General features: G+C 43.9%; 1 protein-coding gene across 5 annotated transcripts in view; it reads right to left on the bottom strand.

Moving 5' to 3' along the window:
• LOC121271411 (adhesion G protein-coupled receptor E1-like) overlaps window positions 1-18,317 on the bottom strand; it is a 69,721-nt gene extending 51,404 nt beyond the window's left edge. For 4 of the 5 annotated variants that reach the window (XR_005941713.1, XM_041177403.1, XM_041177404.1 and 1 more), the window contains exons 1-3: window positions 18,186-18,317; window positions 9,075-9,167; window positions 6,646-6,786 (exon numbers count right to left, since the gene is read on the bottom strand). Coding sequence is in view for 4 of the 5 variants with exons in the window: in XM_041177403.1 (XP_041033337.1) it covers window positions 6,646-6,786; window positions 9,075-9,167; window positions 18,186-18,303 (352 nt within the window). In the remaining variant the exon portion in view is untranslated. The remainder of the gene's footprint in view (window positions 1-6,645; window positions 6,787-9,074; window positions 9,168-18,185) is intronic. The other variant, XM_041177405.1, reaches the window with a different exon arrangement.
• Window positions 18,318-18,686: the final 369 nt, after the last annotated feature.

The raw sequence follows: 18,686 nt of genomic DNA, 5'->3' as shown, positions 1-18,686 counted from the left end.
GGGTAACAAGCTTTTCCCTCTTCTACAAGTGCATTGTATTTTACAACCAACCAAAGATAATCATAAACTGTAAGAGAGTTTGATATCAAACAATCTTGATCTTCAGTCACTTAGTAGTACAGAACTTGAATATTTCTGAAAAGAGAGACATGTTGTCAAAGCATTTCGTCTTTTCATTCATCAGGACAAATGCAAGAATGCCAAATTTCAAACAATCACAACAATTTATACTGCATGAGAAAAGGGTGTTGATTGGTTGGCAAGTTAGCCCTGATTGGCTGAGGCATTGACATGGAGAAAACAATGGAGAACTATAGGCTCCTCAAGCTCCCGATCTTGATATTATATCCCTGTAAGAATGGGCCTATAGCAGAAAAATGGCCTCAATTTGGTCCCTCTCTTTATCAAGTGTTACCTTCATGTCTGATGGGGGTAGGGGTAGAGGAGGGGGCAGGATTGTTTCAGTATCTGAGGAGCCGTGAATGGTGCTGAACAATGTGCAATCACCCCCAGCGAACATCCTCACTTCTGACCTTATGATGGTCATTGATGAAGCAGCTGAAGATATCTGGGCCTAGGATACCAGAATGATAACCATGCATTAGAGGGTTAATTAATGAGTACTGGCATTATTAGAACTAGACTTGTACTCCCTAAGGTATAGCTTATGAAGGGGTGACCTAATTAAGATATTTAAGATAATCAAAGGAATTGGTAGGGTAGATAGAGAGAAACTATTTCCTCTGTTAGCAAAGTCCAGGACAAGGGGGCACAATGTTAACTGAGATTGATAGATTTCTGTTAGAATGTAAGAATATAAAAAATCAGATCACGAGTAGACCATATAGCCCAGTCGAGCCTGCTCCACCATTCAATACGATGATGACTGATCTTTGGCCTCAACTCCACTATCCTGCCAGCTCCCCAAATACCTGGACTCCCTCAAAGGACCCAAAAAACTCTCAGCCTGAAATATATTTAACAATGGATCTTGCACAGCCCTCTTGGGTAGAGAATTCCCAGGATTTACAACTCTTTGAGTGACGAGCTTCCTCCTCATATCAGTCCAAAATGGTTGATTCCTTATCATGGTCGGGGGCCGATCGTGGTTGGCGGTCCATTTCCCAACCACTCTCGGGCCCAATGAGCTAAAAATTCAGGCCACAACTCTATTCCTTCCTCCCTCTTGTATTAATCCAGCTTCTCGTATGTACATCTAGCTTCAACAACTCCACTTTTTAACCACTCTCTGGGTGAGGAGGTTCCTCCTGAACTCTTCATTGAATTTATTAGTGACCGCTGCATGACCACTATATTTTGACTCAGCTGCAAGTGTAAATATCCTCTTTACTTCTAGCCTAGAGTCTTAAAGACATGTAATAGGTAATCTCTCAGCCTTCTCCTCTCTCGTGGAAAGAGCCCCAGCCTGCTCAAGTCCTTCCTGATAATTATAATCTTTCAGATTGAACAAGTGGCTTGGATGGTGAAACTCTTGCTTTACTTGTCAGATATTCATTACAATCTGATGAGTGGTAGAGCCAGGGGATGTAATAAATAGGTTTCCTCTTTGGGCAGGCTAATGGTAAGAAAATATTAGACTGATGACACATAAATGATTGCAGAGTTGTGGGAAATGAAGGGAAAAAATGCAGTAACCAATGTTACCAGGACACATAGAAAGAACATTTATTTATTTCTATGTCCAGACAATTTGATTAAAAGAGCTGATAATTCATTTGTGTTATTCATTTGTTTGTGGGCTGCGCATGCCTCTGGCAATTCTCCATCCCCAATTGTCCTTGAGAAGGTGGTGGTGAGCTGCCTCCTTGAGCTGCTGCAGTCCATGTGGTGTAGGTACACCTACAGTGCTGTTAAGGAGAGAGATCCAGGATTGTGATCCAGCAACAGTGAAGGAACGGCGGTACATTTCCAAGTCAGGATGGTGAGTGGCCTGGACAGGAACTTGGCTGTGAGCTTTAGTTGTATATTAATTGTATTTAATTGATTGTGGGTGTTGGACATTAACTGGGATTCAATTGTGTTTCTATATAAAGGAACAATCTGAAACAATGGTTGTTGGGTTAGGTGGTAGATGCTTGTTATATGTATCTCTGTAAATAAATGTTTATAAAAGCGTGCAATGATTGGCTCCACTTCACCACCTGGCTTTGTGGAAAGTAATAATGGTGTTCCCAAGTGCCTGCTGTTCTTGTCCTTCTGGGTGGTTGAAGTTGCAGGTTTGGAATGTGCTGTTGAAGAAGCCCTGGCAAGTTGCTGCAGTGCATCTTATAGATGGTACACACCGTAGCAACTGTGTGCATAGTTGAATGCTTAAGGTTTTATCTATAGGAGATATAATCAGAATAGCAGATAGCAAAATCTATCCTGCTCATGCTGCAATGAACTAATGCAGGGGTTGGACTTCACATGGACCAGTGCATTCTGCCCAGTTAGTGTGGAATTTGAATCAGAGAGGGTGCAGAGAGCAAAATGGGTGATCAAAGATTGGAATGATATGTCAGTCTTGGGAGCAGAAACAAACGTGTTAGAGATGCCAGACTGGGAGGCTCAGGGTACTGAGTGCACACTGCAGTCTCAGAGGTGCCATTGTTTGCATGAGGCATTAAACTAATAAACACTACTTGTTATGATCCCAGCTGAGGTTACCCCTGGGCAAGCCTGATCCCAGTGTGGAACTCAGTTTGATAAATCCTAACTTTTATTTGTTTGTTTAGATATATGGAGAGTAGCTACTGAACAGAGTCGCAGGAGTCAGCTGATGTACATTTATTAAAAGAATAAAATAATTATTAAGCAAGAGAAGATGAACAAAATACAATAATCTTTCACCCACAACTATACCTTTACAGATATATACAGATTTGTAAGGATAACACAAGTTACAAAAACTATCTTATACTTTAATGTTCACAGTAAGTACACAGTCCATGTTATTCTATGGCATCCAGTGGTCAGACACACCACACTCTGAAACCAAGTGACAGATACCACCTCAACCTGATGCCATGTATTTCTCTCCACTCCCCCCAGATGCTTGTTACCCCCGTGAGCTAATCGGTCTCACTGAACTCTGTCTTTCACATGAGGGTTTCCAATCTCCACTCTCCAAGAACTTGCTTTGGAATATCCTCCCAAATGGACACTTTCTCTCAGATGCCTTCCACAAAGGTTCACCTCCAGGGTTTTGAACTCTCCTTCTGATGTTCCTCTCCCCTGGGTCACCACATGCATTTGAGCTTTCTTCCATGCACTCTCTCTCACTGACTCAGCCATGCCAACAGTACACCATTGCTTCACATGCCCATTGCTAAGAGTTATAGACCTTAAGTTGTCTCTTTGAAGCTTCTTGCCTCTTGCAAGCTGTTCTCACTTTAAATCTGCAGCTTTTGTCTCTTTAAATCTGAAACTTGGAGTCTTCCTCTCTGACGCCTCACTCTTAACTTTACTTAACAGGAACTTTACCAGGTTCCTGTCTTTCCTTTGACTAGGAGGTCTGCTTTGGACTTTCCCCTCCTCCAATCCCCTGAATTTTTGGGGTTTTCCTTAGCTTTGGACTGGCTATCTGTCCCATTTGCTCCAGTCTCCCCGGCAGTAACTTTCAGAAACAACTGCACTCAAACAGCTTCCAAATTAAAACTGCTGTTTCTGTCATAGAGTCATACAGCATAGAAACAGGCCCTTCAGCCCACCGTGTCATGCCGACTGTCAAGCATCTATCTATTCTAATCCCATTTTCCAGCACTTGGCCTATATCCCAGTGATTGGTGAATTTATATTCCAGGATCCCTTTATTTCCCTACCACAACTAGACTTCCTCTTTCCAAGTAAAAAGTGACCAATTTGTCGATTCTGCAAGTTTATTAGTAACCTCCCGCAATTTGATCCTCAGTGTTGGGTCCACCCCACCTCCACCCCCACTCCCAACTTGGTGTCATCTGCAAATTTAGAAATTGCATTTGTGCTCCTGAAGTCCAAAGCATTAACGTAAATTGTGAACAAGCAGTGATCCCTGCACTGATCCTTGTGGAACACCACTTCCCACCTTCTGCCACACTGAACAACGACCCTTTACTCCCACTCTCTGCTCTCTGTCTTGCAGCCAGCCGGCAATCCATTCTGCCACTTGTTCCGACTCCACATTCTCTGACCTCATTCATTTGTCTATTGTGTGGCACCTCGCTGAAGGCCTTTCGAAATTCATTCAAATTTTCACTGCAAGTTCTGACTCAGTTGAAAATTCTGCATAAATCAAACATTCCTGAATGTAAAAGGGACCCAATTCTATCAGAAGGTGCAACAAGTCTTTCCAACATCACCAAAACTTCCCACCGCCCCCATTGTGCGAAGAATTTCAAATAGATCTTAAAATCGCAGCTTCAAGCCATTTAAAAAGATATTTGATTAAAATATAAAGCTTCAATTTTTCACAAAGTCGGCCTCAGCCTTTTGGGTATCCCCACAGTTAATATACAGGAATTTTACTTTCAATAACACCACAATTTTTAAAAAAAATCACATCAAAAGAAACATCAAACATTTCTGTAGGTCCTATTCGTCCGTATGTCAAGTCACAATTAACAGTTAAATACTGCAGGTGAGTTATTTAACTGTCATGCACTGCAAGACAAGGAACTCTTCCCTTCGTGATGGATTACATTTCACAGACACCACAGTCATCTAAAGCCAATCTTAAACAAACACAGGCACCACATTTGTACATCAGAGGGCTTGTTCATCTGATAGAGAGCGTCCCATGCCAAATCTCAGCACAAGATTTATTCCCACTTGAGAAATAATATCAGCACTAAATAAGATGCATGTATTATAGCTCTCTCGTCAATGTCACAATAAAGGGTGGACCAACACAGGGAAAACCGAGCAAGGCCCAAATGGATTATGCTTGTAGATCAGCACTAAGCTTTCCCTTTTCTTGACTTCCGCCCAAAGTGCTGTTGATGGCCAGGGGAGGACTTCACAGTCCTTGGACACTGCCTGCTACCCTGCTCCCACAGCCCGCACTATTCGTTCAGTGTGAGCCATTACAGCCAAAAAAATAGAATCACATGCTATTCAGCCACAGGCAGCATCACACAATTTGGAGTAGGAAACTCCAGCTGATGTTCATCCTCTGGAAGCAGGGAGCTGAAGTCAGCTAACACATGCCTGATTGAGACCAGCAAATAACACGCTCTGGGGTCTCAATCGGACACCTTTTTGCTCAGTATGATTAACTTGATGGATTTGCTGGGGAAGTCTGATGTAGCACCTTGTTCTGGGGTGCTTCTCGCCCAGCCCCTCAAAAAACAATTTAAATTATCCGCCACAAGAGGTGACAAGTCCTCACTGAGCCATTAAAAAAAGGCACTTGTCGAGTTAACAGCACAATAAGTGATATACCTGACAAGCCCGAAATCGACTGCTGAGGCAGGTGCACCACCACAATTGTGTAAAACTATGTGAGACTTTGCATCCCATTTCAACAACAGCTTGCATTTCTGTAGCACCTTTAACAAGGTAAAACATCCCATGGTGCTTCGCAGGGGCATCATCAAAGTTTGACACTGAGCCACACGAGGAGATATTAGGATGGATGACCAAATGCATAGCAACAAAGTAAGTTTCAGAGAGCAACTTAAAGGAGAAAGAGTCATACACAAAGAGGCTTAGAGAGGGAATTTTAGAGCCGAGGACCTTAGCAAAGCCATTTGTGGAGCTAATAAAACTGAGGATGCCCAAGATGCCGGAGTTGGAGGAGCGCAGACATCTCAGAGTGTTGTAAGGCTGGAGGAGGTCATGATTTGAAATCAAGCATGAAAATTTTAAAAACATTCGCAGAAGCTTGATCAGACAAAAACTGACAACAAAGCAAAAAGTTGCTCAAAGGGACATTTTAAGCATAAATTTCAAGACGGGAGAAGTTGGGGCAGGGGAGAAGGCATGGTTACCAATTGCAGGGCAAAATAAATTGGGGAGGCTTCTCTTCTATGTGTGTGTCTGTGGAAGGAACCTGCCTCTCTGAGCCCCTATTGCTAGGCAACAGCCCAATTCCTCTACCTTTGTTTGTTTACCTTAGTTTAAGTCATAAAAAAACAACATTAGAAATGCAGACCCTTTTTAAAGTGAAGCTAAAACTCATTTGACTTTTCTTAACACACGGATGCAGAAATACAAAATCAAACTTAAACTTTAAAGCTAAAGCTCATTCCTAACACCCACAAATACAAATAACTTACTTAAACTGTCCCTTTGTCCTAACAAACTAACACACTTTTGGAGTGGTGCCACTGTTATGATGTAGGAAATACGACAGCCAATTTGTGCATAGCAAGGTTCCTCAAACAACGATGAGTTAATGACCAGATAATCTGTTTTTTTAGTAATGGCAATTGAGGGATAAATATTGACCAGTTCACTGAGGAGAACTCCCCTGCTCTTATTTGAATAATGCCAGCTTTTATGTCCACCTCAGAATGTCTCACATAAAGGACAGCACACCTGGCAGTGCAGCACTCCCTTATAAGTCAGCCCAGAGTATGTGCTCAAGCCTCTGGAGTGGGCACCCACAGATTCTGACTCGGAGCCACAGCTGACACAACGCTACTCTGGAAAGAGTAAACTCCTCACCTTCACACTTTGCTCCACCAGAAAATCCAGAATTCCCAACGGATGGCTTGAATCCGCTATGGCAGGAGCATTTGAATGATCCTGGTGTATTTTTACATACTGCCTGAGGGCCACAGGGAGAAGAATCACACTCATTGATATCTGTAAAACAGAAATGGTGGAAGTTCCACACAATGGGTAACAAACTTTTCCCTCTTCTACCAGTGCATTGTATTTTACAACCAACCAAAGATAATCATAAACTGTAAGAGAGTTTGATATCAAACAATCTTGATCTTCAGTCACTTAGTAGTATAGAACTTGAATATTTTTGAAGAGAGAGACAAGTTGTCAAAGCATTTTGTCTTTTCATTCATTAGGACAAATGCAAGAATGCCAAATTTCAAACAATCACAACAATTTATACTGCATGAGAAAAGGGTGTTGATTGGTTGGCAAGTTAGCCCTGATTGGCTGAGGCATTGACATGGAGAAAGCAAAGGGAAATTATAAGCTCCTCAAGCTCCCGATCTTGATATTATATCCCTGTAAGAATGGGCCTATAGCAGAAAAATGGCCTCAATTTGGTCCTTCTCTTTTTCATGTCTGATGGGGGTAGGAGTAGAGGAGGGGGCAGGACTGTTTCAGTATCTGAGGAGTCGTGAATGGTGCTGAACATTGTGCAATTGTCAGTGAACATCCCCACTTCTGACCTTATGATGGAAGGAAGGTCATTGATGAAGCAGCTGAAGATGGCTGGGCCTAGGATACCAGAATGATAACCATGCATTAAAGCGTTAATTAATGAGTACTGGCATTATTAGAACTAGACTTGTACTCCCTAATGTATAGCTTATGAAGGGGTGACCTAATTAAGATATTTAAGATAATCAAAGGAGTTAGCAGAGTAGGTAGAGAGAAACTATTTCTTCCAGTGGCAAAGTCCAGAACAAGGGGACACAATGTTAACTGAGATTGATAGATTTCTGTTAGAATGTAAGAATATAAAAAATCAGATCACGAGTAGACCATATAGCCCAGTCGAGCCTGCTCCAACATTCAATACGATGATGACTGATCTTTGGCCTCAACTCCACTATCCTGCCAGCTCCCCAAATACCTGGACTCCCTCAAAGGACCCAAAAAACTCTCAGCCTGAAATATATTTAACAATGGATCTTGCAGAACCCTCTTTGGTGGCGAATTCCCAGGATTTACAACTCTTTGAATGATGAACTTCCTTCAGCAATTAAAATCCTTACCTTCACAAGTTCTCATATTGGTGGAGCTGAAGTTCCCAGAAGTGGACGTAAATCCTTCTCCGCATTTACACTCATAGGTCCCTTTTAAATTGTGACATGTTTTGGGTGGGTCACAAGGCGAGGATTGACACTCATTGATACTTGTGTAAACAGGGAAAAATTTTCACTTTTGGAATCACCGCTTTGTTCTATTAAGACCTTGACATAGGAGCAGGAATAGCCCTTTTGGCCCATCGAGCCTCCACTGCCATTCAGTAAGATCATGGCTGATTGTGGCCTTAAAGCCGCTTTCCTGCCTGCAAACACACCAACCTTCCCAACCCGCACCCACGCCCCCCACACCACCCCCCCACCAACCACCCCCCACCCCCCACCCCCACAACCATTCCCCCCCACCCCCCCGCCCCACATAACCTTTAATTCCCTTGAAGATCAAAAATCTGTCTAACTTGGTCTTGAATATATTCAGTGACCCAATATTTCCACTGATTTCTGAGGAAGAGAATTCCAAAAATTAACAATCCTCCAAGTGATGAAATTCCTCCTCATCTCTGGTCTAAATGGGAAGACCCCTTATTTTTGAAACTGTGTCTCTTTGATCTAGATTCCCACCAAGAGGAGAACCATCCTCAAAGCATCTACCCTGTCAGGCCCCCTCAAAATCTTATGTTTCAATAAGATCATCTCCCATTCTTCTAAACTTCAATGAGTATAGGCCCAACCTGCTTAACCTTTCCTCATGAGACAACGCCCGTCACCCCAGGAATCAAACTCATGAACTTTCTCTGAACTGCTTCCAATGCAAGTAAATCCCTTCTTAAATAAGGAGGCAGAAACTGTACAAAATACTCCAGGTGAGGTCTCATCAAGGCTCTGTGCAGCTGAAGCGAGACTTCCCTATGTTTATACTCCATCCCCCTTGCAATAAAAGCCATTTGTTTAAAAACTTGAATTTAAAAAATGGCTTTTGTAGCCATTGTTGGGGATGAAGGAGGGTGCGTGGTGGGGTACATGAGTTCACAGCACTTGTTCATGGGGAAGCCTGCGAGTACTGCAGCACCAAGGCAGACAGGGCGAGCATTCGGGCTGCACAGTTCAGCTTGGCAGCAGAGTTCAGGATCCCAGAGAGTAAATCCTGACCATTGTTTTCAATTACGCAGCAGTTTCCTGACCTTGTTTGACACTTACCTATGCAAAAATAAATCGGATTATAGTAGTAGCCTGGTTTACAAACTCCAGCTTGGGCTGAATGCGGACTCAAACTAAAGTACCAGCAGGACACTAGGAGAAACAAAATTAAACAGTTAGACATTTGGTCCCTAGTTGCTTCTCTCCCTGTCCTGCTCCAATACTTCACCCATTCTCCATGTACAAGCCCATCGTAGCAGGGATTGGGGATAAAAGTGGTACCCTCATAGTTAAGGCCTCTTACTTTAGGGGTGAAGTGGCTTAAGCTCCATGCTAGTTGTGGCTTTAGGTGATTCAGGCACCCGGTTTTCACTCCCTTCGATGACCTGATATTGTCCGTTTTACACTATCAAGGTCAAAATTATCCCCAATAATCACCATCAAAAGATGGATCCCCAAAAGTAATGTTGAACACAACTGAACCCAATGGTGCCGTATTGTTGACTTCTCGGCTTGCAGCATCCCATCCCTTCTCCTCGCTGATGAGGGTCTTTAGTGACCAGACTCACTTAGAGAGAGGTGAAAGAGGTGCCAAGCAGGAGGAGGGGCTGACATACTTGCGGAGACGGATGCATGTATTCATTAGTTAAAACACTGTTTTTTCCTCTTCATTTTTGTTGGGCTGCACTTATTGCCTGTTCCCAGCTGCTCTTGACAACTGACTTGGTTTGGTTGGAGAGACCATTGAGAGTCAAGAACATGGCATGAGCTGGACATGTGTGTAGGCCCACATTGGGCAAGGACGGCCCATCTCTTTTCCTGAAGGCCATCATGGAACTGATTGGCTTTGTACAAACTTTCTTGGCCATTCTTCCTGCTGCCAACCGTCAAATTAGCAGGCTGATTAAATTCAATTTCACAGATTCCAAGATTTGATTCTGCCTGAATGATGTTGCTGATTAAACCCAATTGGCCTAGATTTTAACCCACCCTCAATTGGCAGGAAAGAGTCAGGTGAGGGGTTAATATCTTGAATGTCAAAATCCTGCTTCAGACCCACAGATGTAATAACATTAACACCTGGGATTCAGGCCATAAACAAGGGTCCTGCTAAAAGCAGGTGGCGCCTACTTAAGTCTCAGTTGCAGTCTGATGACATCACTGGTGCTGTGATGCAATGTTTATGTCAAGGGAGTGGGAGTTCCACTTGATCTGCTGCCTGGCTGGTGCCAAAGGGTTAAGATAAGTTTTTAAAAGCTTCCTTCTCTTTGTACTTCTCGTGAACTCCCAACGGTTTCCAGGTCTTCTGGAGCCTTGGTCCCTCCACACCCCTTCCTTTCCAATCGCTCAACATGATTTCCCTGGAAATCCTCGGCACACTGACAGCCCCCTCTCCGATCCCTGCCTTGGGCTTCCTGCTTGCTGAGGTAGTCAATCGGATTGGATGTCGGACAGGAGTCCAGGGTGTTTGTTTCAAGTGAGGCTTTGGAGTTAAGGTAGAACCAATCACTGAAATAAACTGAAGAATGTTTTCCCTTCGATCCCTAGAAGGATTATACCCGATATCTGGACCAGTGAAAGGACTATTTCGGAGAAATGGGGTGCGAGGATTTAACAGAGAGAAAGCAATCAAAATAACACAAATAGGATAAAATCATGCTTCCCGATAATAGTAACTGTCTAATATAATAGTCAATATGCCTACATAGAATTACTTTGCCTGCCAACTTAACAAAGCTGTTAACCAACTTCTTTCAAAAGTTCCTCCAAATAGTGGTCAGAGGAATTTCATTGGGACGTGCTCAATCCTGAAATCTCACAGTGTAATCTCAACCCAACAATGCTCGACCCTCAACCTGCCCCTAATCTATGGCTCTCAATATCAAACAGGGAAAGATCTGGTTCTGAGGATCACTGATATATGTGCAGGGATGGTCATATTTTTGGAATGTTTTTCTGCACTATAGGTGCGACATAAATGCAAGTTGTCATTGCTGTATTTACATATAAGTTCAACACTGTCCCCATCAAACGCTCCCAGGGGAACTGAAAGAGGTTGGCTAACAGCTTTGTTAAGTTAAAAGCAAAATATTGCAGATGCTGGAAATCTGAAACAAAAACAGAAAATGCTGGAAAAACTCAGCAGGCCTGACAGTGTTTGTGGAGTGAACAACAGAGTTAACGTTTTGAGTCCGTATGACACTTTTTCAGAGCTGAAGAGAAGTGGAAATGTGATGAATTTATACTGTTTAAGGGGGGGCGGGTGTGGAACTGGATAGAAGGCCAGTGTTAGGTGGGGACAAAGGAGGGATTGACAGAAATGTCATGAACTAAAGGACAAAGGGGGTGTTAATGGTTAGTGCTAAAAAAGGTGCTAATAGCGGCATAAAGGTAAGAAAGTAGAATGTGTTTATAGCGGAACAAGGGGAGCATTGTGTAAAAGGACAACATGGAACAAGTGACAGATGGCTGTAGCGGAAGGGGTGGTGGTGGAGAAAAAAGGATAGAAAATGGGATAAAAAAGGGGATAAAACTACAGATAAATGAATAAAAATAAAGATGAAATAAGTGGATAAAAAATAAAAATGAATGCAGAAGAAAGGGGATAAAGAAACCCTTCGTGCTATAATCACACTCTGCTTTCTTATCTTTATGCCACTATTAGCATCTTTTGTAGCACGAACCACTACCATTGACACTCCCTTTGTCCTTTAGTTCCTGACATCTTTGTCAATCCCTCCTTTGCCCCCACCTATCAATGGCCCTCTATCCAGCTCCAACTGCCCCACTTTCCTTAAACAGTATAAATTTCATCACATTTCCACTACCCTTCGGCTGTGAAGAAGGGTCAAACGGACTCAAAACGTTAACTTTGTTTGTCTCCCTCCTCAGATGCTGTCAGACCTGCTGAGTTTTTGCAGCATTTTCTGTTTTTGATGCAGCTTTGTTAAGTTGGCAGGTGCAGGAACAGGCCATTCTGCCCGTTGTGTTCGAGCTGGCTGAGAAAAAGACTAATCCAGTCTCCTCTCACTTTCCAGCTCTTGCCCTATTTCCCTGTAGATTATGGCACCTCAAACACAGGTCCAAGTGTTTTTTAAATGCAATGAGAGTTTCTACCTCTACCGCCTTTTCAGGTTGTGAGTTCCAGATTCCCACAACCCTTTGGGTGAAAAACCTACTTGACAACTCCCTTCTAATCCTGCCACTAATTATTTTAAAATGACACCCCCTGGTTATTGACCTCTCTGTTAAGGGAAATAGGTCCTCCCTAATCGTTCCATCAAGACCCCCTCAAGATGCCTCAATTAAACCTCCCCTCAGCCTCCTCTGTGCTGAAGCAAACAAGCCCAGTTCCATCCAACTATGTCTCAGAGCTAACATTTTTCATTCCTGGCAACATCCTTGATAATCTCTTCTGCACCCTCTAACTTAATCACAAGCTTCCTGTAATGTGGTGAACAAAACTCCACACGGTACTCTAGATGTGATCTTACTAGTGTTTAAGACTTCTGGGCCAATTTGATAATGCCCTTAAGGTCAATTTTAGGATTCTCTCCAGCCCAGCCGTGACTTTGCTTGTCACAATAAGTTGTCTGTTACATTTGTCTACAGCAATTATTTTCAGTGACCAAATGGAATCTACACAATTTCACAAAAGGGGAAGACAAAATGGTTCTGCGAATTCTTACATTTCCCTAACTCTGGCCTCACTAGTTATAGTTTTGAAGTTGTAACTCAGACCATCAGAAATGCAGGAGATCACTGAACATCAGAGGGTTCATAAAGGCAGTGCCGTGAGACAGAGAAACATCATAGCTGGGAGCGTTTGATGGGGACAGTGTAGAGGGAGATTTACTCTGTATCTAACCCCGTGCTGTACCTGTCCTGAGAGTGTTTGATGGGGGCAGTGTAGAGGGAACTTTACTCTATATCTAACCCCGTGCTGTACCTATCCTGGGAGTGTTTGATAGGGAAAGTGCAGAAGGACCTTTACTCTGTATCTAACCCTGTGCTGTACCTGTCCTGGGAGTGTTTGATGGGGACGGTGTAGAGGGAACTTTACTCTGTATCTAACCCCATGATGCACCTTACCTAGGAGTGTTTGATGGAACTGTACAGAGGGAGTTTTACTCTATATCTAACCTCGTGCTTTACCTATCCTGGGAATGTTTGATAAGGACAGTGCAGAAGGAACTTTACTTTGTATCTAAGCCTGTGCTGTACCTGTCCTGGGAGTGTTTGATGGGACAGTGTAGAGGGAGCTTTACTTTGTATCTAATCCCGTGCTGTATTTGCCCTGGGAGTGTTTGGCGGGGATAGAGAGAGCTTTACTCTGTATCTGACCCCATGCTGTATTTGCCCTGGGAGCTTTTGATTGGAACAGTGTAGAGGGAGCTTTACTCTGTATCTAACCCCATGCTGTACCTGTCCTGGGAGTGTTTGATGGGGACAGTGTAGAGGAAGCTTTACTCTGTATCTAACCCCATGCTGCACCTTACCTGGGAGTGTTTGATGGAACTGTACAGAGGAAGTTTTACTCTGTATCTAACACTGTGCTGTATTTGCCCTGGGAGTGTTTGATGGGGACAGTGTAGAAGGAACTTTACTCTGTATCTAACCTCATTCTGTACCTGTCCTGGGAGTGTTTGATGGGGACAGTGTAGTGGGAATTTTACTCTGTATCTAACCCTGTGCTTTACCTGTCCTGGGAATGTTTGATGCAGACAGTGCAGTGGGAGTTTTACTCTGTATCTAACCCCGTGCTGTACTTATCCTGGGAGTGTTGGATGGGGACAGTGTATTATCCACCTCATAAAGATCAAATTTGATTCTTGGTCTCTAATGAGATAGCTGGAGTAGTGATTGGAGCGTTAGATTTCAAACGCCCAGGAGTAGAGAAATAAGCTACAATTTCTGTCCCAGATCAGTGACTATAGATGAACATTGGGTGCGGACAGAATTTGGTGAGCTGTGATGTCTCATGTGATTAAATACCCAACAATCTTCACTCTGTAGCTTCCTGCTTGATAAAAGATCAACTAATCAAGACACCAGAGGGTTGCTGGCATCTGTGAAAAGATATTCGCTAAGAGTCTCCCTTAAGCAGAGAATAGAGAGTGAGATGTGAGAGAGGAGCAGGAGAAGGAGGGAAGTGGGGAGTAGAAGAGGAAAGTGGTCATGAGGGGAGGGAAGGAAGGGAAGAAATTATAGAGAGGAGGAGAGGAGAGGATTGGAAGAGAGGAGAGGGGAAGAAAAGCAGAGAGTTGAAGAGGCAGGAAGTGAGAGAAGAAGGGATGGGAGGTGGGAAAGGGAGGAGAGGAGAGGACAGAAGAGAAGGGGAGAGATGGAGAGGGGAAGGGAGGAGAATGAAAAGAGGAGAAAGGGAGAAGAAAGGGAGGATGGTAAGGAGGAGACGTTGGAGGGGAGGAGATGAGGGCATGGATGCAAGAGGAGGGGAGAGAAGGCAAAACAGAGAGTAAAGCATGGCTAGGGAGAGAAATCATGGGACCTGGTGTTTCTCCTGTTTCCGGGCCCCTTATCCCACCCTCCTTTAACCCACCCCTCACATCCTTCAGGTGGCCGGAATTGGGAACCATAGTCACAGTCGGGTTGAACTGTTTCATGTAGGTCTAGCAAAACTTCTTGGCTTTTGTACTCTATGGCTCTATTTATAAAGCCCATCGAAAGCTTAGGTTTCAGTATGATAGACTTTACAACCACGGCTTTGTCAGCTAATTACACACGACTTGGTCATTCGTATTATGCTCCGCTTCTTTGAACCTGGCCCTGTGCAATGTTTGGACAGAAACATCCAAAAGACTTGAACTTCACAAGCACCACAAACAACAATCCTATGTACAAGTGAGAATATCTTGAACCAACAGTGACATATTCTATTGGCGCATGACACCTGGTTTCACTTCCAAGTTTAAAAATGGCAGAACCCTTCCAACAAATTTGCGCCAACCAATTCACTTGCAATAATGTGCTATTTCTCTCCATACAAGTGGGCTTTATTAACAGAAAAATTACACATTGCACTGAGTGATAAATATGTTCTCATTTTAAATTGAAACTAATCACACTTACAAATGCCCATCATGGAGCAAATAATAGGACACCAAAATACTGCAGATGTTGGAGATCTGAAATGTAAACAGAAAATTCTGGAAATACTCAGCAGGTCAGGGACCATCAAAGGAGAGAGAAATCCAGTTAATGGTTCAGGTCCATGATCTTCTTTAGCTCTGATGAAAGGTCACTGACCTCTGTTCCTCTTTGCACAGATGCTGCCAGACATGCTGAGCATTTCTAACACTTCCCATTTCTCTTGGAACAAAATAACCACCTTGCCAGCCCTCCAAAAATTAATCAGGTCTTGTGAGCCGCTCATTCCTCTTCAGCAAGAAACCCAGCAGCAGCTGCCTGAGGTCTGGTTTGGCACAATGTTAAATGTGAAAAAAGATGTTAACTTGAGAAGAAAGCTTAAACAACAATGCCAAAGCAATAAGTTGAGCATTTAATAAATGAGTAATTAATAAAAATGACTATTAAAAAGTGCCAAGCAGCAGGACTAACGAATAAAACCTTTCTTTTGCCTATTTACAGAGCTAGAGAGACAGATGAGGCCCCAAGTCCTGGTCACCAGGGAAGGGGGAAGGGGCTGGGCTGAGCTAAGGAGTTGGGTTTAACCAACACCGATCTTACGTTCATCTCCGGTGCACACACTCCAAGCAGGTCTCAGTGAAATTCATACAAAAGTGGGAGTCAGAAGCATTCCCCCGGGTTTTCCTCCTCACCAACGAGGTGTGTGGATAGGTTTTTTTGGGGAGGGAGGAGGAAGAAGGGGGAGATCAACTGTGTTCATGTCCCCACATCAAGTAGCCTGTGTGTGTGTGTGTGTCTGGCTTACTCCCAGTTTCAGGGTTCATAAGCACACAACACACACATACACACATTCACACACACTTACACATACAAACTCACTCATTCTCACACACTCATTCACTCACTCTCTCTCTATCACGCACATACGCTAACACACACACTCATTCTCATTCACTCAGTCATGAACTCTCTCAGACTCACTCACTTTCACTCACAAATACACATACACACACACACGCTCACACATACTCTCTCTCACACACTCACTCACTCTCTCACACACCTACTCACTCTCTCACACACCCACTCACCCTTTCTCACACACACTCCCTCACATACACACACTCACACACACAAACACGCACACACACATACACTCATTCTCATTCACTCAGTCATGCACTCTCTCAGACTCACTCACTTTCACTCACAAATACACATACACACACACACACACTCTCTCACACACACTCACTCACTCTTTCACACATTCTCTCTACACGCGCGCAAACACCAACGTACTCACCCACTCTTTCACATACATATTCACACCCTGCTACACGTACACACGCATTCACACACACATTCACTCTGTCTCTCACACACACTCATTCTCACACATGCACTCACTCACTCTCAACTACTTACTCTCTCACACACCTACTCACTCTCTCACACACCCACTCACCCTTTCTCACACACACTCCCTCACATACACACACTCACACACACAAACACGCACACACACATACACTCATTCTCATTCACTCAGTCATGCACTCTCTCAGACTCACTCACTTTCACTCACAAATACACATACACACACACACACACTCTCTCACACACACTCACTCACTCTTTCACACATTCTCTCTACACGCGCGCAAACACCAACGTACTCACCCACTCTTTCACATACATATTCACACCCTGCTACACGTACACACGCATTCACACACACACTCACTCTGTCTCTCACACACACTCATTCTCACACATGCACTCACTCACTCTCAACTACTTACTCTCTCACACACCCACTCACTCTCTCACACACCCACTCACCCTTTCTCACACACACTCCCTCACATACACACTCACTCACATACACAAACACACACACACACACACATACACTCAATCATGTCTCACACACACTCTCTCACACACACACATCATTCTGACAGATGCACTCACTCATTCTCACACACTCCCTCACTTTCTCACACACACACTCTTTCTCACAAACACTCTCACTCACACACATTCATTCTCTCTCTCACTCCCATGCACACACACTCAATCATGTCTCACACACTCACTGTCTCACAGACAGACTCATTCTCTCACACACACACACACACACACACACACACACTCTCATTCACTCACGCTCAGTCACTCAGTCTCACACATACACACACTCTCTGTCTCTCACACACACACACACTCTCTCTCACTCACTGCAGTTTTCATGAAAAAGCCCAAACATTTCAAGCTTCTCTTCCTAATTTTGCCTCCTCATTCTTCATAATATCCTGGTGAACCTACAGTAGCCTTTTTCTATTACTTTTATATCCTTTCTAGTTGAGGGTGCTCAAAACTACACAGTTTATGTCCTGCTTTGGTCTTTCACAACGGACACTCACGCACACCTTGGGCGCTGGAGGTTTGGAAATTTTCTCAGTGAGGAGGAGTTAAGAGTTGGCTGTGAAGGTGGGAAGAGACACTTTCCCTCGGCCCTGACTAACCCTCCAGCTGCCTCAGGCCTTGCTGTTGCTGCCCCTCCTGGCATCTCCAGCCTGCTCTGTCACCTTGACTCCTGGAGTGCTTTAGTGGGCTGGCACCTGTGCGATAGGGCGAGACCGTGGTCAGGGGGAGACTACATCACCCAGAATGTACCCTGGCTCTAAAAAAGTAGCCTCGCAGATTCGGGCTCTTGCCCTAGTAACCCTTTATATTACAGAACGTTGCCCCGGAGTGGAGTGCCCAGTGTGGGCTTTTCTGCAAACACATTGAGGCGTGAGGCGGCCACTGAGAGAGGGGGCATTGCCGCCCGAGTCCGGGCCCCTCAAAGGCACGTACCCCAGCCTCCTGTCCTGGGCCCTGGAGGATAGGCAGGGAATAGAGGAGAGATGGGGAGGAGAGCGAATGGGAAATGGGGAGAGGATCCAGAAGGAAAACACAGTTCAGGCCAGTACTCTTATTTCCTAGTATTTACTGTTTTTTCCTTATGAGGAAGGGAAGAGAGTAATCAAAAGACATCTAATAAAAGCTTTTTACCCAGAAATGTCACGTAGCCGCTGATTCTCATGATGGTAAAGCTGTTTTCCTCTGCATGCTCCAAACCCTCTGGACTGTTGGCTCCCAGTGTGTTATATACTGTATAAACCCTCTGCATTTTCTTTCATTTGCATCAATTCATTCTGCAGGAACAGGAAGTGAGGCACTTTCCTGTGGGTTTTGTCCAAGCCTTGAGTAATTTGACCCATTGTTGTTGGCGTTATGCAGATTGGTCACTTCAACGCGAGCCTTTGGCACCACCAGGGTCTCGTTCCAAGGCTTGAGGACAATAGGAAAGATAACACTGCCCTGGGATTAGGAACTACATTATTGGCCCTTCATGGTCAACATTAATGTTTCACAAAACAGGGAAGACAAATTAGTTCCGCAAATGCTTACATTTCTTTAACTTGAGCCTCACGTCTTAAAATTTCAACGTTGTATTTTTAAATCAGACCTCACATATGAAATAGGAGCAGGAGTAGGCCATTCGGCCCCTCG

Source organism: Carcharodon carcharias, chromosome 30 (assembly GCF_017639515.1).
Source record: "Carcharodon carcharias isolate sCarCar2 chromosome 30, sCarCar2.pri, whole genome shotgun sequence".
In the NCBI taxonomy this organism is placed as follows: Eukaryota; Metazoa; Chordata; class Chondrichthyes; order Lamniformes; family Lamnidae; genus Carcharodon; species Carcharodon carcharias.
The sequence above is the reverse complement of the archived record's forward strand: the minus strand, read 5'-3'. Positions and strand labels throughout refer to the sequence as shown.